Genomic DNA, 24,139 nt, shown 5'->3' with positions numbered 1-24,139 from the left:
ATTATTATTATTTGGTATTTTGACGATGTATTTAAGGGTGTATTTTACCTCTTGTATTTGATAATCATGCTCACAGTAGGAGAAAACTCTTCTCTAATAGAAATCCAAAAAGGATATCAGTAGCACTACAAATCCAAACCCAGGCACGTCCCATACATAACACCAAATCCTACTTACATCTTAACTCTTCGTTTGTTTTCAATCTCATCTATCTAATCTTGTGTATGAGCACTTAAGCACTGTAGCACGTGTAGTGCATTACTCTCTCTTTCTCTCAGCAAATGTAGGTGATAGGTCTCCATGATTATGTGAGGCCCATCCATGACTACATCATCCACCTAATGAATGGACAAGCCTGATCTGTGTGTGTGTGCGTGTGCGCTTGTGTGCAAATATAGTTGATGGGTCTCCATGACACTGTGATTGTGTGAGGCGCATCCACGGCTGCATCATCTACCTGATGAGTGGATCAGCTTGATTTTTGTGCATGCTCATGTTGATGGGGAAGGCCAACTTATGCACTGTTTGATGTCCCACTTGCTCACCACAATGTCATGTATACTTTATGGGGCAGCCGGGCTAACCCCTATCTATCTGGTTTTGTGAGTGCAGAAATTTATCCATTTAATAGTGTTATGTCCTTGAGATTCATGTTTTAGTTGGATATTTCTCATGAATGATCTGATCTTGAGATGCAGGTTTAAGGTATTGAGCAAGGTTTTAAAAACCCTTAACTCAAATGGGACTTGATATGGACCCTATAACAACTCCATATTTGGTTGAGCACTCAATGTGGGCTTTTGTGTTTAAGGAGCCAATTCTCTAGTCTGATTTGTAAGTTTTCTGCAAAGTTGAACGTGTGACTGAGTCATTCCTTGTTTATTGATGCAAGAACTTGATTGAGTTTTAAACTCCACTGCTGAGTTTTAATCATGCTATCCAATGTTTCTTTTCTTGTTGTTGCTGCCTTGCGGGGTTTGTAGCATGTGAGACGAGCAGCCTTACGTGATTTCAATGCTAAAAGTGCCGAGGTTTTGTGCGAGGTAAGTGGCAATTACTTGGCTTCAAGTTGTCTTTTTTTAATCAGTAATTTCAGGCCCTCATCTTCTTTCACCTTAAAAGAGTGAAAATGCATACTATTTTGATCAGAAAATGGTCAAAACGCTTGGGAATTTGGTGATGCAACCAAGACAAATACCCATGTTTCAAATTAGGCACACCACTTCTTGAAGATTAACCACAGAGTTTCTCCACAAGTAGAATTTTATGCGTTCTGGAACAAGTAGCATGGGGTTCTTCTCAGTTTCATGAAGGCTTTGTTCCTTTCTTCTTAATCAATAACCACATTTTATTAAAAACATGAAGAAAATCTCTTATCAATTTACAAGTGGATAATATTATGGGTGACAATGAGGGGTACTGGGCTGGGTGTTAATGCACTTTGGCCACTATTTGCACATGCATGCTTGGTAGGTGATGATGAGGGGTACTGGGCTGGGTGTTGATGCACTTTGGCCACGATTTGCACTTGTATGTTTGCTAAGGTTGTGTGCTTATGCTATGTAGCCAAACCATAAAAAGGTCCCAGGTTGCATTGATTAGTTTGTGGTGTTCACAGGACCAACCGGAGATCCAAAACAGTCAACCAATTGTTTTCTTGGTTCCATAGGACCCATCAGGTGTGTCCTATACAGTGGATCAAGTGATCTGTGGGACCAACAGAACCATTTGTCCAAGTTTGAGTTCCAGCCATGGGTATAGCCATATCTAGCCATATCATGTAGCTAGGGCTCGTTGGGATGACTGTAAATTTTGTAGGTGGTAAATGATTTTCAGGTGTAAATCATTTACAGCCTGTCCTGTTTGGCTTTAAGCTGTAATATGTTTACAGGTAAATAATTGTCTATGTTTGGATAGCTTGTAATTGTTTAGAGGGATTTCATTTGCTGCTAAAAGTTCAAAATTGTAGCCACTAGGCTGTAAATGATTTGCAGGTAAATGAAATCACAGCTTTACAGAGAGATATCATTTGCAGCTAAAAGCTGTAAATGATTTACAGTCTGAAAATTATTTACAGGCATTTTGCAGCATCCAAACATTGCCTGTAAATCATTTACCTGTATTTCATTTACAGCTAGCCCAATTTACAGGTGTTCAAATGACCTCTTAGGTTGATTTAGTTCTAGGAGTTTCCAGTAAATTGTTTAGCAGCAGGCTACCGTTATTTAGAAAGATTTTCTTTATTGTTTATGTTTGTTTTGAACCTAAATTAAGAAAGTTGGGTCATTGTTATTGCCATTTGTGTTGAACCTAAATTATGAAAGTTGGGTAGTGGTAGGAAAGTAGAAGCTAGCCTACCTATATAATACTGGCCTTGTGTCTTGAACGGGGGCATGTGTGAATCTCTGCTTCCAGAGATTAGAATATGTGTGATTGATGATTCTTCTACTTTCTTTCGACTGGTTCGATGCCCTAGAAGATTATTGGAGTCTTTCGACATTCTGTATCTAATTGTCTTGATTTCTGCTATTCTGAGGAGTTTCTGTTAAAGATCCTGCTTCTGAGATCTGGTGCATGCATACTTTGCCTTTTCCCCTCTTATTTTGGAGCAAAAACAACTGTCTGTACAACATCAACCTTGCTATCAGAGTTTCAATACTCAGTCCTGCCTCCAGTCCCAACAAAAAATAAATAAATCAATAAAACAAAAACAAAAACAAAAACTAAAAAGGCAGTTCTTATTTCTCAATGCCCACTCCCATAAGCTACAGGCCCAGGTCTAATCCTGCTCTCTAGCATTTATATACTAGAGATACTGTGCACAACATCAAAAGAGAAGGTTATGGATTTATGGATTTATTCAAAAGAGTAGGATTTATATAATAGGCAGGATTTATATAGCTCACTTTTGATTTGTACACAGAAATTCTGCTGTTCTCTTTTTACTAGCATTTATGTAGTCATCCTCTGCTGAGTAGTGATTCGCGCGGTCCCAAAGGTAAAGGCTGAGGGAATTGATGTTGGGTGGGCAGCTCGCCATGATACTTTTGTCGAGCAAATAATGAAAGTCGACCCTAAAAAGCTCGGACAAGGCTATGATGATGATGATTTTTTTTTTCTGGAACAGTTTCGGCAGTATGCTGTTCATCTGATTTTTTTCTGGACTGCAGAACACTATATTGAGACCCAGCCACTGGAACTACAATTTTCTTATGTTATATAAAATCCAAGGAGTCATGGCTATCCTTTACTCAAGAGGCTTATATCTTACATAACAACAAGGTAAGATCTCACAACTTCTGTATTTTTATTTTATTTTTTTGCTATACAATGATGCCATTGTCTCCTGCTTTGTTCCTGATAGCTTCAATTGCTTGTGTATTCGAATTATATGGCTCTTGGATGTTCTCCTGATTCTGATGGCTGTGGACATGGTTCATGTTATATTTTCAGATAGTTGAAGAAGCTTGTACTAATCTCCTTTCTAGCATTTTGTGTGAATATCTCTATGACTTGTCTGAAGTATTCACAGGTTCTACACCAACTGCCAGGTATGATCCATCCATCTCTACCTTCTCCATCTTATATAATCCCAGCATTATTTGCAACTGGCATGATTAAATGTCTATATTTTGCCTCTTATCCCATAACTTATTCTTGTCATGATGGAATTAAAGAATGAATCACTTTCAGGTTGCTGCTAGTTTCACATGCCCAAGACACACCATCCTTGATGAGAGACTTAAGTGTAGTGAGCATTCAACTGCAACATTAATTGGTACCTTGCTTCATCAAGAATTTCAGGTTTTATGTTCAAAAATTACCTTTTCTGAGAAACAGGATCTGCATGAATGGTCCCAAATGTCACTGACTTCACAAACCATAGTTTAAAAAAAAAAAGGATCTCATCCAATGTGTATCTTTGCTATCTAGATATCTCTCATGTTACCAGAGCTGAGGCTGTGTGTGTCGGTTTGTGCAGGGGCCATACTATTGTGGTGTCGGCGCTAACAAGGCATTTGGACGATCTCTGCTCCTATTATACTTACAACCGGCGATCTGTTGTATTCTGAAATTTGTTTATCTAGATATGTGAATGTAGAATGCATTGTATGATTTGATTGCTATTTGTAATATTAATGCATCGTTTTCTTTCCTGATTGTATTGATCAATCACAGCAGGTTCTTGCAATAGTAATAGACACCATTGTTATAAATTTTTTTTGAAAATTAGCTACGGATATTATCCGTTGCTATTGTTCTAGAAAACCGTAGCTAATACTAACTAACGCAATATGCTACGGGTTTCGATCTACTTTTAGCTACAAATATTATCCGTAGTGGGATGTACATTTCTCTACAAACTGTATAGCTACGGACTGAAACCTATTGCTACGGATTTAATCCGTAGCCATAGTTTTTTGTCTTTTAGTTACACCACCAATTGCTACGGACGTGCTATGGACTATAACCATAGCAATAGCTCTTTTGCTACAGTTTTTATCTGTAGCCTTTGTTCGTTTTTCTGGTAGTGGATAAGCATTTGCGCCTGGCCGGGTTCACGTACAACAACAGCTATCAGGAGACTATTGACATGACTCCTTTTGAGGCATTATATGGCAGACCGTGCAGATTTCCTAGTTGTTGGACCAAGGTTGGAGAGCAGTGTCTCCTAGGTACCGAGCTTGTGCAGCAGTCATCAGAGGTAATCGACATCATCAGGTTGAGGATGCACACAGCTCAGAGCTGGTAGAAGAGTTTTGCTAATCGTCGACGTCGTCCCCTGGAGTTTGCAGTTGGGGACAGGGTGTATTTCAAGGTCTCGCCCATGAAGGGCGTGATTCGATTTGGAGCGAAGGGCAAACTTGCCCTGAGATTCATAAGACCTTTCGAGGTCACCGGGTGCGTAGACACCATGGCCTACAGGCTTGCCTTACCTTCTGAGTTGTTTGGTATCTATAACATTTTTCATGTTTCGATGTTGCAGAAGTGTGGATCAGACATTATTCCTGTGATTGATTGGCAGCCTCTTAAGGTCCGTGAGGATGCTTCTTATATTGAGCAGCCGATTCGCATCTTTGATTGAAAGGAGCAGGTTCTCTAGACCAAGGTCATTCCTCTAGTGAAGGTTCAGTGGGGTCACCATTCTGAGGCAGAGGCATCTTGGGAGTGCAAAGCTGAGATTAGAGAGTGCTATTCCCATTTGTCTGTTAAGTGATTGATTATATTGTGTCATGTATTGCCTTGTATTGATTGCTATATATGTGATGATGTTTTATCTTCTTCCTTTGTTTTGTCCTAGTAAATTTTGAGGATGAAATTATTTTTGTTAAGAGGGGAGAGCTGTCAGACCTATAACCTAGTATCCATTCCATTCCGTTAGGTCCCGCGGTCCTTCCAGTTAAATTCCGGCGACCCGCGACTTGTAAGTAGCATTTGAGATCATCCCTAAGTTCTGCCCAGTAAACCTGAACCAATTCGACTTGAAACCTATACTATTGCGACCGCATCGTCGCCGCGGTTTCAACGCCGCATCTCATGCGCCAATCCGAGGTGTAGATCAAGAGTTATGACCCGCGCATAATCTCGGCCATAGACTGCGCATTGCAGGGCCGTAGGATTCTAGGTAGAGAGAGATCTCTACACAACCTCCAATGCATGACATCATCACCCTAGCCCATCTAGACTAGGATGATGACATCACCCCTATAAGCATGCCTTACATGTAAAAAGTACAAACATACTTTCTTCTCTTCCCTATGCTCTTACAAACCCATCATTCCCTCTTACAATCCATCACTTCCCTTTCTTCTCTCTCATTTCTCTCATTTCTCTCCTCTAGCAAACCAAGAGAGAGACCTTGGACGTCTATTAGAACCCATCCCTCCAGCCCCTTCCAAGCTAGATCTCTCCCAATCTAACCCTCTAAAACCTATCCCCACTATTGAAACTACCTCATTGGATCTAGAGAACCCAAGTATAGAAGAAGAAGGATAAGCTTTGAGGTGGGTACTCTTCTAGGTTTAGTTCTTTCATTTTTCTTACATGGATCATTCTTTCCTTTGCTTAGGAGTGTGTAGAACCTACTAATCAATGATGGAGATCCTACATGACTCCATGAGTGTGGCCAATGGCCCACTTTGTGCATGCATGTTGCCATGATGGGGCCATTCTCCATGGACCCCATCATGAGGTTTTTCATTTGATCTATAGTTCGTTAGGTCATGTAGACCCTAGATCCATGGTGGGGATGGTATCCCCACCTCAGATTTTTTAATTGTAGGGCCCATGCATGCATGGAATCCATTGATGTATGGTTTAGATTGTTTGGAGGGGCTCATAGTGGCGGAGCCCACTCCCATGGTCGTGGATCTCTCTTTTTCCCTGGTGGCGTGGCCCACCTGGTGTGGCCAGGACCCCCAGACCATCCAGTAAGGTAGGACGGTCTTGTTGTCCAATTTCTGGACGTTGGACGGCCCACCTTGTTGTCCATTTGACATGCAAGGTGAAATGCTATTAGCAACCTGGTCTGGGGTCCCTATGGCCCACTTAGGTAGGCCATCTCATGATGAATGTGATGAATATTAACTATCTAGCAAGCTCCATGGGCTGTAATGTGGAGCAACATGCTGCTGCCCAGATTTTTTCCATGGCCATTTGCTGTTTGTTTGTATGGAGTTTAACCTTATTTATTTGTTGGATTTTTTCCCTTGTAGTGGGGTGGTTCACTGATGAGTGGACCCCACCTTGATGTATGATGAAACCCACACTATCCAACCTTGATTGGAGCCCCAAGAAGCAAGCCTAAGAGGGCTAGATGGTCCAAGTTTTTGGACCGTCTAGCAGTCCTGCATGAAGGAAAAACATACATATCGGCTTGGTTTTGGGGATAGTGGGCCACTCATGTGGACCCCACTTGTTGTTCATTTATGGGTGCATGTAATCCACCCATTTTCCCCTTGATTGGGCAGGCCTGGGCCCACTCCATCGGGTGTACAAGATGGGGACAACAACATTCCAGCAGCAGATTTTTATTTAAAAACCTTACTGTCTAGATTTTTATTTTTATTTTTGTTTATATGCATGTATGGCTTCTCCCCTTACCTTCCTTGTGACCCACCTTACTGGGACCCACCTTAGTCATTGGTAGAATATCCAGGCTGTCCATCTATGGGACACCACAGCTAGGCCAGCAGCCCACCTGCTGGACGCCCCAACTGGGCTAACATCCAGCAGGAGGTCTGACCGTCCACCCTCCTTTGTGGCCCACCATGATGATGTGTTAAATCCCAACCGTCCTCCATTGTGTGGCCCACTTAGACGTGGCCCACCCCTGGTGGAACGTCCAGAGTTGGGACCCACCTTGTATGTATTTTGCCAGGCCATCCAGGCGCCCTTGGAATTTCCAGGCTGGGTTGGGCGCTGCTGGACCAGCGGCTGGCCCACCCTGATTTATGAGTTGTATTCGTACCTTCCATCTAGTGGGGCCCATTGTAACATGTATGGGCTACCATGGAGTGTTTATTTTATCCAGATAATTTATTTTGCTGGACTCCAGTAAGCCCAGGAAGTTAGGTGGGCTAGATTTTCAGCAAGGGCCCGAAATTGCTGCATATAGTTGTATGTTTTGGAGTTGTAAGGCCCACCAGATTGAGGGTGTTATGTATACATACCATGCTTGTATTTTTATTTCTAAGGTTTTGGGCCCCATTTGTGTCTTGTACGGCCCACTACCCATTTGATTGAATTCAGACCTTGCAACCCAGATTTTTTTGGACGTCCAGGCAGGCCCAAATGGGCTGGACGTCTAGCCTTAGTACTTTTCCAATGCAAGTGCTGCCCATCCATTGTGTTGGGCCTTGTGGGCTGCTTGTAAGCTCATTATGGTGTATGTGATTGTATCTTTATGGCCCATCCAATTTACCAACTTTTGGGCTAACTTATAAGGCCCACAAAGTGAATGTTAAAAATACCTTAGCCATTTGTTTTGGGGCATATGGGCTGCCCATGAGGCCCATCATAATGCATGTATTCGTTGGCCATGATACTTGGGCCATGGTTTGCCTCATTGAGCCCACATTGATGTATGTAGGCTTTGGGCCGTTTCTTGAGGCCCATCATGTGGTATGAGATGTTATGGATTACTGCCCATTTTCTTTTCATGGTTGTATCCAGGCCTGGGGCTTTGTTTTAGCTAGGTTCCTTGTTTGGCTGCCTTCTAGGGAACAATGGTGGTTAAATGTCTACATTGTGAACCCCTTTAGGCCCTTTGATAGGCCCATTCTCATCTATTGGGCCCATAGTATTACTTATCTAGACTTTGTGGGCTACCCCAAATCGTTGGGCCCCCACTATTGGTTATACTTCTTCATACCATGTAAAATCATCTAAGTACCTAGACCCAACCTTGTTGAGAGGAGAGTACAACATCAACGTATGTCATACTTAGTTTATCTTCATTCCCATGTACATCATATGTATGCTTGGTTGGGGAGTGATTAATCATGGTATGTGTCATTGGGCAGATTGTTTATGGGACTCCCTGAGTGATGCCCTGCATGAGCGCGTTGTATGCGCAGGAGTGATGCATGATTGATTAGTATGATTCATGCATCTCGCATTTGCATGGCACGGTTATTATTTTCCTTGACATCATCAGGGTCGTAGCCTCCACAGGCACATCGTGGATGGCCAGGTTTGGACACTGGAAATGCTTGGTTCTAGCACTATGGGCAGGCAGGATGTCCTTCGGTGAAAGTCCCAGAACCTTTTTGGTACCATGAAATGCTCCAACGTCTAGACTGAGTGGAAACATGAGCGCCAGTGCCGAATACCATTAGGCCGCATCTCCCACCGTGTCGTGGTCGGTTGGAAGGGGGTGTCGCCTTACTCGCCCGAGTGAGGGGGCGTAAGCTATACTGAGTTTGACCAGCTTGCAAATGGGTTCGTTATTGACGAGCCGAGTAGGTATTGACAGACTATAGGCGAGTAGTGAGGTCTCTTCCGCTTGTTGGGTTGCGCAGCTAGGGAGGCGGCAGTCAGTGTGGAGTGTATTTAACCCCGGTAATTTTCCAGAGAGGAACTATACTGTTACGTGGAGTTGATATGAGGACTGGCATGATCGCATTGCATATTGCATATAACATTTTGCTATATAGGTCCCGCATCGCATAGCCTTGGGATGGCTGATAGCATTCATGTTTGGTGTTGCATAGCCTTTGTATGGCTAATGGCATTCCTGACTTGTATTGCATAGCCTTGTTACAGCTGGTGGTATTCATGGTCTTGGCAGCATATTCCGCATACTCTGATATTGCATACTTGGCACCTATCCTGCACACAATTACACCACCTTCTAAGCTTTCTATAAGCTTATGCATGATTGATGCGTGCAGGTGACGCTAGACAGTAGCTGAGCAGGAGTAGGAGCGTGCCGCAGAGCTTTTAGAGTTTTTTTTAGCCATTGTATCTTTCCCTTTATGCACCTTGTAAAAGTTTTCATTATTAGTGAATTTTGTGATGATGATCCTGTGGTTATTATTTGTGGATTATGATCTTGGTTATGCTAATTATGAAACAAACTTATGTTATAGAAATCCTCTTTGTAGGATTCCAGGATCATAACCTGGTGTATGGGTGCCAGGAGCCGAGAATGGGGTACTACGGAGGCTGTTGGCACCGGATTCGGCGATCGGAAATTTTGTGAGCCCGGTTTCTGGGTCTGGGGGCGTGATAATATCATCCGTATTAAATGGGTCTTTCTGTAGCTAGAGACGGCTAGTTTAAGGATGTGAAGATTCTGTTGTTGCCCCGTGGCATAAAGAACCTATTTGAAAGTTGTCAATTTCTCTTTTTTCCTAGGTCTGGGGGCGTGATAATATCATCCGTATTAAATGGGTCTGTCTGTAGCTAGAGACGGCTAGTTTAAGGATGTGAAGATTCTGTTGTTGCCCCATGGCATACAGAACCTATTTGAAAGTTGTCAATTTCTCTTTTTTGCTAGTTCTGTAAATTCTTATAGTGAATTGTTTTTCAATCTCAAAAGAATCAGCAATCATATGGTCGTTTAGAAACATTTTGTTTGTGTAGTTTCCATTCTGAATTTCAAGTACTAGTACAATTGGAGAATCATAATTGGTTAATGACATGCAAAATGTCACATTGCTGAATGCGTTGTGTTTGACAATAGTGATTAATAATCATTATTTTTTATTGTTTATTTTTCTTCTGTGTATTTCACTCTTGTTGTTGTTGTGGTCATCATCATATTATTGTGGTTGTATGGTCAGCAAAGTTCGTTGTGGGTGTATGGTGATGCTCTTGTTGCTACTCTTTGGATTTTTTTTTAAAGGTTTGCAATACTCTTTAGATTTTTTGATATCGTGATATCATATTTGTCTGGAGTTGATTTGTCTTATTTGCCGTTATTATACAGGTTAACTCCCCACCACCAGATTGGTTGGATCCATCATTACAGCTGAATTTTCCTCTAGTTGACGTGGACAAGGTATGGTGTCTTTGCACAAATTGGTATCTTTGAATTGTGAAGATTTTGTTGGTTCTAAACATCTAATTTACAGCTTTTTTCATTTTCAACACTGTTAGTCTGGTTGGATTACTATTTTAGAAGCCTACTTGCCCCAGAAATTACAAAATTATGACCGAGCCAAGGAGACTATTCTTTAGGAAGATCCAAACCCACTTTCATGGATCTCATGAGTCCAATCTATGCTTCATTAAAATCATAAAATCTGGACCTGTTAGGGTTCTTCATACTGAATTTCCATCAATATCTTGATTTTCTTGATCTCAATGATGGAGCAGACCATATGTTTTTGTTGCATTTTCTGATTTTCTTGATGTGGATTGCTTCTGTTGCCAACTTCTAATCCCTTTCTAAATCAGTTGCTGAGACGATTCAAGGCCGCCTTGTTCCATACAGATCACTTTCTAAATGTCTAAAAAACTAGCGTTAGAATGAAGATGCAAAAGCTGTAAAAGAACCATTTCGGAAGAATCGGCATCTGGCTGCAATATTACATTGAAGCTTCAGTTGTTGCAAATGATACATTCAATAAGCATCCATCCTCATGAGGTTCAGATTAGGGGTGCAAGTAGACTGGATATTTTACCATCTTAAAATACAATTGAAGATAGGTCCTCTGCTTTGGGGTACAATAGACAAGATGAAGCAGTGAGCAATGGGCAAAGTCAAGGAATACAATAAATCATGTATGAAATGCTTGTGGGCTATCCACCATTTTACCCCAATGAATCAATGTGAACATGTTAAAGTGAAAAATGTGTATTGATCATTCATTTTTGGTGAAACTGTTAGAGTTTCTGTGCATGGGCTTCATTTGTATAAACTGAAATCCTAGAGAATACTGTGCAGGGCCTTTACATCTCCCGGAACTTCCCACCCCAACTCACTGGATGGAATTTTGTCAGTGGTGACCCCTTTGAAGAGAGCTGGAAAGGAATCAAATGCTCTGGAGATGCCATCCAATCCAACTAAATCCTTGGAATGGATTGAGTTTCATAGTATCCCTTTGTCTTAGTGTTGCACATTTTATTTCTTCTTACTTTTGTATGGTTCTTTGTCATCTCACTCACTGATCCACATTTTATTTTCTGTTTCAGTGGCATTTCCTCAGGTAGGGTTGCTTAGGCAATGTGTCTGAACTTTGAATGATCTCCAGCTTATCTTGTTTTGAATACCCAGCATGCTTGCTCACTTTTTATCCTCCACTTTTTTTTTTTTTTTGGGAAAAGTCCGATTTCACTTTTATGCATTTATGATCTTCTTCTTTTCTTTTTCTTTTTCTTTTTCTTTCTTTCCTTTCTTTCTTTTTAATCTGTAGATGGGAAATGCTGCAGCTGCATTTGGTGGAGGCTTGCCTCCTGGAATAAGTGGTACAAATGACAGGTGCACCATCCTTGTCTCTAATCTGGATCCTGGCTGTGTTTCAGGGATTCAAGCATTTGAAATGATGGCAATTGCTGCAGTAGGGAACAACCTCATATGTTTATATTAAACTGGAATGGTGTATTGAGTTTTGTTTATGTTGATTAAATAATAATATTCTTTGGGGATATCCTGCTTTATGGAAGTGAGATTCTTCAAATGTCTGTAAGATAGCATTCTCTTATAAACATAATAAACAAGAGCACATCTTCAAAAATATTCATCCCTGTTTGGGGCATGGAAAGTTATTTCATACTTTGGTCGAGTTTGATGCATGATGCACAGGCACTTAGAGATCTGTAAACGCGACGTGCATTATCTCATTATGACATTCAAATTGTGGGGTCCACTGTAGATAGAGGTTATAATCTGAAAATCAGATTGGTTCAACAATCTTAACATTGATTTGTGGAAACTTATTTGTTGAACAGTTGGATTTTTTTTTTTTTTTTTCAATTTTAACCATCTGATACTTGTCCACCAATTGGCGAGTTTGGTAATCAAATCAATGTAATTTTTGGATTATGATGCATCTAAGTTTGGTGCTGACAGATTAATTTGAGTTACATGTATGCCACATATATCAACCATCACATCTTGCCAAAGTTGTTATGCCTGAAAGCTACCTCTACAGAAATACTTTACAGATAAATATATCCCTTGAATTTGTGGATGATGTGATTATGACAATATATCTCATGATTTACAAGATAAGCCTATATTTTCCTCATAAAATGAGCTTATGGTCCAATTTGACAGATTGTCTTTTACTATTTTCTCTGTGTAGTTTTGTGTTCATGCTACTTCTATCAGCTACATGAATACAGAACTGATCCTTATCCATTTGTCTTAACAATAGTGAGATTGAGGAAAGTGAACTCTCTGATGCAAGCTCAACAAATTTGAAAGAAGATGGATCTTCACCATCCCTAACTCTGATCAGAAAGCATGTAGATATGCTATACCAGCTCATAAATTCACCAGTTAAATGGTTAGTCTTGTAAAATATATGGAATGGTTTTTTGAAGATCAGTTTTCCCTTCCACTTCTGTTTTTCTTTCATTGGTAAGTCATTTTGGAGTTAATCTATGTGCATATGGAAAATCAGGGATGGTATTCAGATAAACTTTCATATCTAAAAGGAAAAGTGCCTTCCTTGATAGGAATTCCAACATCAGTTGCCCTGCCCTTTGGAGTTTTTGAGAAGGTTTTGTTAGATGATTCAAACCAGGTTTGTCTCATCTCATCTCATGTCATTTAAGTGTATCCAACATTAATAGAATGCTAATTCTAACATATCGACCTTTGGAACCTTTCCAAAATTATCAGAAATGACATAGGTGATTATCAAGCAAATGCAAGATGTGTATGCCTAGATGAGGGCTTCGCTTAGTGAGGCATGCATTTCGTGAAATTATATTCACATTGTGATTAGGACTTCAGCCTCAGTGTTGTTGTGATATTCATGATTGTTGGGAAGCGCGGAAGGTGAGCCCTCAAGATCTGACGGTCTACACGAAGTTTGAAACCTTTACAAAGTAGAAAATTGACACTCCAACGGCCTACTTATCTAATACTGGGGCAGATGGATCTATTCACACCTCTGATCCTACGATATAAGTGGCCCCGGATTGCGATCTATGGATCAAATCATCCCGAGGACAAGCTAAAATAGATTGACTATAGTGCACACTGTATCTCTCTGTATACTCTCGATTTATCGTATATCCAATGCGAGAGAGAGCGCATCCCTTTTTATAGGAAAGGAGGGAGAGATCGGATGAGATAGGATGAAACCATATTATCCGGTCAAATCCCTATCTCTTATCATATTTCAAATTCAAAGTTGAATTTGAAATCTCAACCGAATGGAAAAGGCCGGAGAAAGCCTAAACATGTGGGACCCACCCACTAGTGATTGCTCACCAGTGGGCCCCACTGGCCTACGTCCAACATCTCTCACTCAATCACACTGTGGGATAGGCACAAAAAAAAAATTGTCCATTTAACTCGCCTAATAACAATCAAAGATCAAACATCGCGATCAAAAGAATCAGAGGCGTGAGACCAGCTGGATCACCATAATCTTCTCACAAGTGCTTAAGTACTAAGTGACCACCTGACTAGTACTCAATAACCCAAGCTTTGCAATGCCTGTCCTAGTCCGCATGACCACACCGGATGGAGTTAACTCCCGACCTGGAGTACTCGGCCAACATACGCACTTATCCAACTTATCGAGTTATTCTGAAAACTTGATTTTTCACAAACTTCGACTAAAACCAATTCAAAGCAATACTTATATATATATGCTTTTTAAGAAAAATACTGTTTGCAAAAGTCTAATAAAAACAACTCGATACTGCCGGCGGATAAGTCTTCAAGTGCGTATTTATAGTTCTAGAAACTTGGTGTAGCTGTCACGGGATCTTCCCCACGCAGATGTGTAATTTGGAATTAATCAAGCTGCTTTCCTAGCATAACTGAGTCTGGCCAATCAAGGACCTTTCGTCATAGTACACTAAAGTAGCAACACTCAATCTCATCCTCATATACACAAGAGGAGGGTAGCTAAGGACACAAAGAGTCACCTACGGGACTGGCTACTCGCACGTTGCAATGATTAGATCGAATCAAAGCAATCTGTAGGTAATAGGTCCCAGCACGTGGCTACAATCCACGTCGTAAAGTAGACAATACTAGGTGAATGTCGGGTCTACAATACGCAGGTCATTCTACATAAGGTACGACTCATCTCATAACCTCATAACCTGGCTTTAATTTCAGGCCATAACATTGATCGCATGTAATGGAATGGTGCGATTATGTTATTCGACTTTATCAGTCTCATCTTCAATCTTTATAAGATTGTAGGCGGATACGACTCACTCATATCCTCATCCTTTATTATTCACAATAAAGGGAAGTTCATACCTCAATGTATAAACATAGCCTCAAATGTACCTCTCTTGTACATTCAAGGTTGGTCAACCCGTGCGAGTGGGTGACCGGCCTGTCGACAAAAAATAGAAATCCTACATGATTTCAAGGTAAATGCTGATGATCTTCATACCTAGTTATATTAGTGTTCAATACTGAATAAAAAGGAATATAATATTCATTAATGAAAGATCAAAGGTACTACAAAACAAGTACATTAGTCAAGCTTTCCTCAATCCCATCTGCCTGACGTGAACCTGAAATAGATCTCTAGCTATAGGTTTCGTCATGGGATCAACCATCATCTCCTTAGTAGGAATGTAGCTGAGGGCGACCTTCTTATCTCTCACTTGATCACGGACGTAATGATACTTGATCTCAATGTGCTTAGATTTCTGGTGGTGTTTAGGGTCCTTTGCCAAGTCAATGGCAGAAGTATTGTCTATCTTCAGCGATATAGGCTGACTAACACTCGGTACAACACCCAGACTCAATAGAAATCTGCGAACCCATACACACTCTTGAACTGCTGCACAACATGCAATGTACTCAGGCTCCATAGATGAAAGAGCTGTGGATGTTTGTTTCTTACTCGACCATGAGATAGCTCCTCCTCCGAGTAAGAATACATACCCTGAAGTAGACTTTCTCTCGTCGGCGTCATTACCCCAAGAAGCATCAGAATATCCTTTGGGCTCGAGGCTTGTTCCTTCATAACACAACATTAGGTCTTTTGTTCCTCTGAGATAGCGGAATATACGTTTGACGGCTTGCCATTGAGACTGTCCCGGGTTACTCTGATAACAGCTGACTATGCCAACTACATAGCTAATATCTAGTCTGGTGCAAAGCATAGCATACATTAAGCTCCCTACTGCGCTAGCATAAGGTATTGAGGACATAACCAATTTCTCAGCTTCAGTTTGGGGACACGATTTCCTGTCTAGCTTGGTAGCTTTATCTATAGGGGTTTCAACAACTTTTAAATTTTTCATCCTGAATCGCTCTAAGATCTTTTGTATATACGTTGCTTGAGACAAGCCTAAAAATTTCTTAAGGAGATCTTTGATAATTTTTACCCCAGGAATAAAGTTGGCTTCATCGAGGTCTTTCATCTCAAAGTTCGAGAATAGCCAATCTTTAGTCGATATCAACAATTGCATGTCATTACCAGCTAACAGGATATCGTCTACATATAGAGATAGTATCAGAAAAGATCTTCCAGACCGTTTCATGTATACACAATGATCTTCTTCACTCATCGTGAATCCAAAAGTAGTGATGGCCAAGTGGAACCTCATGTACCATTGTCTTGAAGATTGCTTCAGCCCATAGATAGATTTCAATAACTTGCAAACTTTCTTTGGATGCTTTTTGTCCACATAACTCATGGGTTGTTGCATGTATATCTCTTCATCCAAGTCACCATTTAAGAATGCGGTCTTTACATCCATCTGATATAACTCTAAGTTTAAACTTGCGACAATGGACAAGATCATGCGGATTGAGGAGAACTTTGCAACAGGTGAAAAGGTCTCCTCGTAATCAATGCCTTCTTGTTGTGTAAAACCTTTAGCAACTAATCGTGCTTTATACTTGTCCACTGTACCATCTGCCTTTCTTTTGATCAGGTGGTCACTTAGTACTTAAGCACCTGTGAGAAGATAATGGTGATCCAGCTGGTCCCACGCCTCTGATTCGTCTATAGCATTTACCCAATCGGCCGAGTTAGAAGATAATAATGCATCCTGATACGAATCAGGTTCATCATCATCAACTGCAACGCAAGAGAATGTTTGCCCCTTAATATCGAAGTATCTTCGGGGAATCAATCCTCTTTCGCTTCGACGTAACTCAGGAGCCTGCTGAGATGTCCTCCCACTGTCCTGGTGAACTATAGGAGCATCTTCATCTTGAGGAGCAGAACTCCCACTCTCCTGAGATACATCGGGTATTTCAAAAAGTTCTATTGGAACCTTTTGCTTCATTCGGCTTGCGTATCTATCTTCAACGAAGGTCACATCCCGGGATTTTATCTCAATCCATCGTCCATGGTCCTCATAAACTAGAACGTATCCCTTTGAATGCATAGGGTATCTAATGAACACGCATTCAATGGTTTTACTATTAAGTTTACCTCTATGTGGAGTAGGTAGCAAAACATATCCTAAATATCTCCAAGGGCGTAGGTTGGCTAGAGAAAGAATCCTCCCAGACTACATCTCATATGGGGTCTTAGGAATGGATTTGGATGAGACTCTATTAAGGACATAGACGGTTGTTAACAGTACGTCTCCCCAGAATATGGTAGAGAGATTGGCTTGTGCCATCATCAATCTAACCATGTCCAATAGTGTCCTATTCCTTCTCTCTGCAACACTGTTTTGTTGTGGAGTGTAAGTCATTGTGTACTACCGAACAATTTCAACGTTTTCACAATATGATTTAAACGTTTCAGATGTTTACTCGCCACCTCTATCAGATCGAAGGATTTTAATCTTTTTCTCAAGCTGATTTTCCACCTCAGCTTTATATTTAAGAAAACAATCAAAAGCCTCAGATTTGTGTGAGATGAGATACACATATCCATAGCGCGAGTAATCGTTAATGAAAGTGACAAAGTATATATATCCATTTCTGGCATGTACATTAAAGGGTCCACAGATATCTGAATGGATTATCTCTAGTGTGCCCTTAGACCTAGCCGCTTTGGGAAATGGTTTCTTCGATGTCTTCCCGGACACACAATGTTCACAAAATGGCAAATCAACTTTAGATAAGGAGTCTAACAGACCAGAACGTACTAGTCTTGTCATACGATCCTTTCCGATGTGACCTAACCTCGCGTGCCATTTTTGAGATTCAGATACTACATTTTTATTCGACATAGCAGATAAAGAAAGAGGGTCATTATCACAGTCTACGTCTAGAATAAATAAATCTGAAATTAAATTTTTCTATGCAAAGATGAGGTTATTTTGTCTCAAAGAAACTCTAGTTCCGGAAAATCAAATATCAAAACCATCAAATAATAACCTAAAAACAGAAATTAAATTTTGACGCATCCCCGGTGCAAAAAGAGTATCACGAAGGATTATTGTTTGCCCTATGCGCGTACGGAGATGGAGAACGCCAATCCCTAGTACGTCTTCAACAGCGTTATTGCCCATGTACAGCTTGTAACTTCCTTTGGCTACAGGCTGGAATTCCTTGAGTCATCACGACTCTGTGTCACGTGCTTTGTTGCGCCTGAATCCAAAATCCACTCGTTAGATATAGTATCAACGGAAAGGATTTCAGAACAAACGCCTACATACAAAGTCTCTTGTGACTGAGAAATTACCGTCTTTTTGTGGGCACACTGCCGAGCATAATGGCCAGAATTTTCACAGACAAAACAGATTTTATTTGTCTTTTTCTGCTTCTTCTTTCCATTCCCCTTCTTGAGATTTGGAGAAGGTGTTGTGGTCTTCTGTTCTTGATTATTCTTCTTCGTCTTCTTGCGAGCTTTGAACTATTTATTGTTAGCTTTTCGCTTATGGGTCTCTGCTACAAAGGCCTTGGCCGAACCTGGCTGAATTGCATTCATTTCAACCTCACGTATCAAGTGGCCACAAAAGTCTCTGAATGTAATGATAAAATCAGTATGGTTCAGAATTCTTTTGATTTGGGCCCAAGATTCAGGCAAGGAACGGTGCATGGCTATAATCTTCTGATTTTCAGTCAATTTGCACCCAACATTCCTAAGGGCACCTATCATTTGCTCCATCTTACGAATATGATCTTTGATGGGGCAGCCGACAGGCATCCTGTACTCCTGGAATTCTAATTCCATTGCCCTAACTCTCGCATCTGACTTCTGCGCGTAGGCATCTGTCAGTGCTTCCCAGATTCCCTTAGCGGTTTCATGCACTTCATACGTAGGTATGAGTTCTTTGTGCATAGTGCTAAGAAGGACATTACGGGCTGAACGATTTTGTTTTCGCCACTTATTATAGCGAGTCATCGCAACCCTATGTTCTTGTAAATTTTCGTTTTCAGCTAGGATGGGTTCCTCTTGAACTACATCGAGTGTGTGAGATATGTCGTCCTCGTCCAAAAGGCATCGCACCGCGTGGGACCAGTCTTCGTAGTTGTTGCCATCGAAATGTTGTCCTTTCAGTTGTTCAGCGATTAACGCTTTGGTGGCCATCTCTACATTGCATGAGTATCACTACTTAGCTATGATCTAAGGTATTGACACTAATCATCAGCATTTCTACGTGTTATATAAAATTTCAAAGTATAAAAGCAGTTAACACATCTTAATGAGATCTGAAAGTCCACATACCCGAATGGGCGGTGTAGAACAATCAAGTTCTCTAATTAAGATGAGATTTAATGCTTTTATAAGAATAAATTTATATAACGTGCAACCTTCCATTACATGGTTGCATGCATCATTTGGTGGAGGAGAATAAACTCCCACTCAGGTTATGCACCTTTATTTGTGTATAGGGAGTATCTAAGTACTAAGTTTTTCTATATTTTCCAATGAAAAATAAGGGGGCTTAGATCTAAACACATCAAGCCGAATATTTTCATGCATATTAACATCATCATCAGAAAGGAAAAATTAAGTGCTTAGATATAAAGAGAGTACAATCTTCACCTGTGATCATGACTATTAGTGATGGATCCGATCATTATCGATAATGATCATTGTTGATGATGGATCCTTTCATCAACATTGATCATCATGGTTGATGATCGTTTCGTTCACTAATGAGCAATAGATCAATAGTGAAGAAGATATTATAAAGGAAACTATATTTTTTATATGAGTCCATCATCCTTCAACAGATCTACACATGTGAAATTAGCAAAACTAAAAACATAGTTTCTGCACATGTACATCAGCCAATCACGTGTACATCAACCAACACGTGCAACCAACACGTGCACTGCAGCTTTACAGATGTACATTATACTATCAGCTAACACGTGAGATGTACATGAGCCAATCTGCTTCACACAGCAGCTAAGCATTTGAATTTGAGAGGCACTAGTAACATATGTGATATACACATGTATATCATACGACATGTTAACACATGTGTACACTTGCACATTAACCAAGTGTTTTTTTTTTTTTTTTTTGTGCTTCTCTAACATAAATCCAAGCCCATCAGATGGATGGACGGTTTGGATTCAACACATATCTCGTGATGGATGGTATGTATACAACACCATGTGTTGCTGACGTGTATACTACAGCTAATTCTTTCAATGTAAAGAAAACACCGGACGTGTAGTAGTAGTGTACGTCACTATAACAAGGTTGAATCCAGTTTCAATGTAATCACATGTGTGCAATCTGTTATATAAACACGTTAATATAAAATATATAACTTGTTTCTGTTCTTTAATCTTACAAGTGGGTCTCACCATTCGGTAATCCCAGACCATTGGCTTGAAAATAAGGTGGTGCGCCAAGAGATGGTCTATACGAATTGGCGTTGAACACCTATTACTGTGGTGTGGTCCACCAGATTAGTGGATCTTCCTCATTTTTAACCCCATATCATGAAATGATACGGAGAAAATAATGATTGGAGCGGATCCCCTAGGTTGCATCATAAGTGGACCCCACCATTCCAACCCAAATAGAATGGAAACCTTCCACGTACAACCAGGAATAGGTTGTTGCGTGTTGGCGGAAAATAGGGAACAACACCTTTCCAAAACATCTACTGTGGCATGTTTGCTGAAAAGATGGTTTTGAATATATAGAATTTAATCCAAACAGTTCAAGTAGTGGGCCACATTATGTATGGACATACTTCAAACCATTTTCTCTATCTGGCAATTCAGACCATCTGGTTGCACCCACCCTTAAATGTGGACCATTTGATTTAATTCTATATATTCGAATTATGCAAATACCATTATGGTGAATGGTCTCATATGATGTTGGTAATGATTAAGTCTTTAACCGAGCTAGCCAACAAAATGGACGGTTTGGATACAGCTTATACCATTTGATCAGACCCACATGGGTGGTTGATCTTGAAAATATACTGGTGTGATGAACATCAACCAATCCACTTTTCTAAAACAATAGCTATATTTTAGAGGTTTAGTTCAATACAACAAAAGGAAACAATATTCTTGATATGTGTCCATTATCCTTCAACAGATCTACACGTGTGCATAACAACATGTGTACAATATTACATGTGTACAGAACAACATGTCTATAGAACAATACGTGTACATAATTGTAAACATGGATCTGATGTGTATACATGCACATCATACAAGTATGGTGAAACTCGTCACCAGAAACTTACGTACACGTGGTGTAGTTCAATACAACAACTATTGGTGGATATTATGTATACGCATGGGGTACAGTATGTGTACCATTCCATAAACCAATAAAATGGTATGCATAACGTGTATGGAAATATAATCGGGCTTACATGCATCATAAAAACTTGGATTAAAGGATATATATATATATATAGATATATATATATATATATATATATATATATATATATATATATATATATCATCTCATCCACCGTACACATGTTGATTCGTTACTTTTGGAAAAACTTGGATTCCAATCCAAAAAAAAAAGGTTGGGTCACTTACCTTTTTAGATGACAATAATCGGAGATCCACTGTTAAATGCTCTGATACCACTGTAGGGAAGCGCGAAAGGTGAGCCCTTAAGATTTGACGGTCTACACGAGTTTTGGAACCCTCACAAAGCAGAAGAACGGTGCTTCAATGGCCCGCCTATCTACTACTGGAGCAGATGGAACTATTGACACCTCTGATCCTACGGTATATAGTGGCCCTGGATTGCGATCTATGAATCAGATTGTCTCAAGGACAACTTAAAATGGATAGACTATAGTGCTCACTGTATATCTCTGTATACTCTCGGTTTATCGTATATCATGAATGCAAGAGAGAGCGCATCCCTTTTTATAGGAAAGAAGAGAGAGATCGGATGAGATAGGATGAAACCATATTATTTAGTCAAATCTCTATCTCTTATCATAATTCAAAGTTGAATTTGAAATCTCAACCGAATGGAAAAGGCCGGAGAAAGCCTAAACATGTGGGACCCACCCACTAGTGATTGCTCACTAGTGGGCCCCACTAGCCTACATCCAACAATGAAGCAATATATTCCATGCAGAAATTGCTGTTGTCATTGCCTCCTTAATATTATTTCATTTACTTGTCCCATTCTCTCTACCATGTACTTCAATTACAACTTCTCTTGATATGTGAGAAGGGTGTATTCTGTTTGCATTTTTTGCATAGACTTGCTATTAATGTTGATTAGCAGTTCCACATTCATCAGTATCTTTCCCATCTAATTATTTTGGAAGAAGATTTGCACTTATATTTCTTTTTGCCAGTTCTAATAACTTTCTTTGCTCAGAACCCTGTAAGGCCTTTGCCTCCTTCTGGCGGTTATAGCCAGCAAACCTATCGTCCACACAGACCACCTGGTCCACCTACTGAAGAGGTACATCTTACAGTGTGAAAGAAACAGAGATTTTGATTAAAATGTTGCAGAAGTTCCTTAAATCAATCTGAACCCTTTGTCAATTTCCATATGGGATATTGATAAGAAATTTAGGTCTTTGTTAAGTGAGAAAGTAGTTAAATTGCTTCCCAAACTGCATTTCTATAAGAAATGTCTTGCCTTGCTAGGAGCTAGTCTTCCCTAAATCCTTTTGCACTCTTGGTAGGATTCCATATGGGATACTTTTGTTGGTTGGTTTTTATTATTATATTTTGAATCATAAACTAATATCTATCAGTTGTGTGGCCCACTCTCTGATCTTCAGCACATGAATTAGTTGTGATTATCTGCAGTACATGAGCCCACTGGATGAACATGTACTCAATGTACAGTGGGAGACTACAACTTAATGTGTTTTATGAATCCTGACTTAATGTGTTTCAACGGAGGATTATGTGTATCATACTTTGGCTGCAAAAGCTAGTGGAGAATTGTCCTTGAAGTATATATTTTCTTTTGGAGCATTTGCACAGCAACCCCTTCTGCACATGTATGTATTTGCTATTGTGTTTCCAACTGTCTATAAAGAATGGAAATGCTTCCTTAACTCTTGTTAATATGAAAATGCCATGTTTTACTTTGTTTCCGATGTCATGGGATGAAATAGTCTAGTATATTTCCCCAATAAATTCAATTTATGCTGTTTTCAATTGTCCCTTTGCATGTAATTGGGATCTTCTTCTTATTCTTTTCTTTCCTCTTTTTTATTTTTGGTAAATTAAGTAGCTATATAATTTCAGTGCGTGCCTTTTTAGGTGAGATTTGGTGTTCTAGAGGCTGGAGCCTTTGGTGTTTCTTAGTCTAGGAAATGAGCATTCATATGGGCAGCTTCTCCAGAAGAGACTCCCAGAGTGGCCAGAGCCAATGCACATCTTTGCAGGCCCAGAACTGAAAATCACATTACCAGGGGATGTACAGTATGCTGCCGTCAGGAAAATCTCTATTAAGTGACTGCCAAAGAGTTGCAGATCACTACTAGAAAATGTGCTATTGCAGATATCACTACAGTATTTTCTCTGTCATGCTCAGTTGGGTGCTGACCAAATTCTTTTGCAGCATTAGGCTGACTACCTTTGACACTGTTAAAGGCTGACTACCTATGATTGGTTGTAGACAATTAGCATTAGGCTCACTACCTATTACCCTTTCTTATCTTTCTTCTCTTCTTTAAAAAGCTATGGTTATGGTATCAATGGCTATAACCGTAGTCCCACATAGCTACGGATAAAATCCGTAGCTTTTATCCATTTTTCTGGTAGTCAACAAAAACTGACGATTTAGGGGCATCCAGTACAACCGCCGGTAAAGGCCAGTTTTCTTGTATTTACTACAAGAAAGTAGGCCTTCAGCCTCGCTTGAAAAAATGAAGGCTAAATGTGTCTTTTAGCCTCAGTTGTTATGGAATTGAGGCTAAAAGTTCATTTTTCGCATCAGTTGCTATGGAACTGAGGCTAAAAGTCTACATGTTAACCTAAGTTACATAAGTACCGAGGCGAAAGGTCTACTTTTTAGCCTCAGTTGCATAGGAACCAAGGCGAAAGGTCTACATTTTAGCCTCGGTTGCATAGGAACTGAGGTGAAAGGTCTACTTTTTAGCCTCAGTTACATAAAAACCAAGGCGAAAGGTCTACTTTTCA

The 24,139-nt window shown here is 40.1% G+C and overlaps 1 protein-coding gene and 2 long non-coding RNA genes across 7 annotated transcripts; 2 read left to right on the top strand and 1 right to left on the bottom strand.

The window, feature by feature from the left end:
* The first annotated feature begins 422 nt into the window (after positions 1 to 422).
* On the top strand, positions 423 to 13,366 carry LOC131252835 (uncharacterized). Of its 5 annotated transcripts, XR_009174724.1 has the most exons (6): positions 617 to 1,043; positions 3,171 to 3,282; positions 10,436 to 10,507; positions 11,396 to 12,918; positions 13,077 to 13,199; positions 13,298 to 13,366. It is a non-coding gene; the product is annotated as an uncharacterized LOC131252835 (long non-coding RNA). The 5 variants fall into 5 exon arrangements; XR_009174723.1 differs by lacking the exons at positions 10,436 to 10,507; positions 11,396 to 12,918; positions 13,077 to 13,199; positions 13,298 to 13,366 and adding exons at positions 423 to 602; positions 3,454 to 3,778; positions 3,983 to 4,219 and having other exon boundaries at positions 699 to 1,043; XR_009174720.1 differs by lacking the exons at positions 10,436 to 10,507; positions 11,396 to 12,918; positions 13,077 to 13,199; positions 13,298 to 13,366 and adding exons at positions 3,454 to 3,778; positions 3,983 to 4,219 and having other exon boundaries at positions 617 to 834; positions 984 to 1,043.
* Positions 13,367 to 16,007: 2,641 nt separating this feature from the next.
* LOC131255085 (uncharacterized) lies at positions 16,008 to 19,279 on the bottom strand. The gene is made up of 2 exons (XM_058255810.1): positions 18,643 to 19,279; positions 16,008 to 16,265 (listed from the first exon to the last, which is right to left on the bottom strand). The coding sequence occupies exons 1-2, from the start codon at positions 19,098 to 19,100 to the stop codon at positions 16,163 to 16,165; spliced, it is 561 nt and encodes a 186-aa protein (XP_058111793.1). The 5' UTR covers positions 19,101 to 19,279; the 3' UTR covers positions 16,008 to 16,162.
* A 2,954-nt stretch (positions 19,280 to 22,233) lies between these two features.
* LOC131255020 (uncharacterized) lies at positions 22,234 to 23,597 on the top strand. The gene is made up of 3 exons (XR_009175987.1): positions 22,234 to 22,442; positions 22,768 to 22,992; positions 23,258 to 23,597. It is a non-coding gene; the product is annotated as an uncharacterized LOC131255020 (long non-coding RNA).
* The last annotated feature ends 542 nt before the right edge of the window (positions 23,598 to 24,139 follow it).

This window comes from Magnolia sinica, chromosome 1 (genome assembly GCF_029962835.1).
Source record: "Magnolia sinica isolate HGM2019 chromosome 1, MsV1, whole genome shotgun sequence".
NCBI lineage: Eukaryota > Viridiplantae > Streptophyta > Magnoliopsida > Magnoliales > Magnoliaceae > Magnolia > Magnolia sinica.
The sequence above is the reverse complement of the archived record's forward strand: the minus strand, read 5'-3'. Positions and strand labels throughout refer to the sequence as shown.

Bases quoted from the DNA above. Each gene is read 5' to 3' on its own strand.
- LOC131255085 (XM_058255810.1), bottom strand. From the start codon at position 19,100: ATGGCCACCAAAGCGTTAATCGCTGAACAACTGAAAGGACAACATTTC. The intron at 16,266-18,642 runs GTGCAAATTGAC...ATCCAAAGAAAG, and splicing joins GGTGCCCTTAGGAATGTTGG to TTTGCAAGTTATTGAAATCT.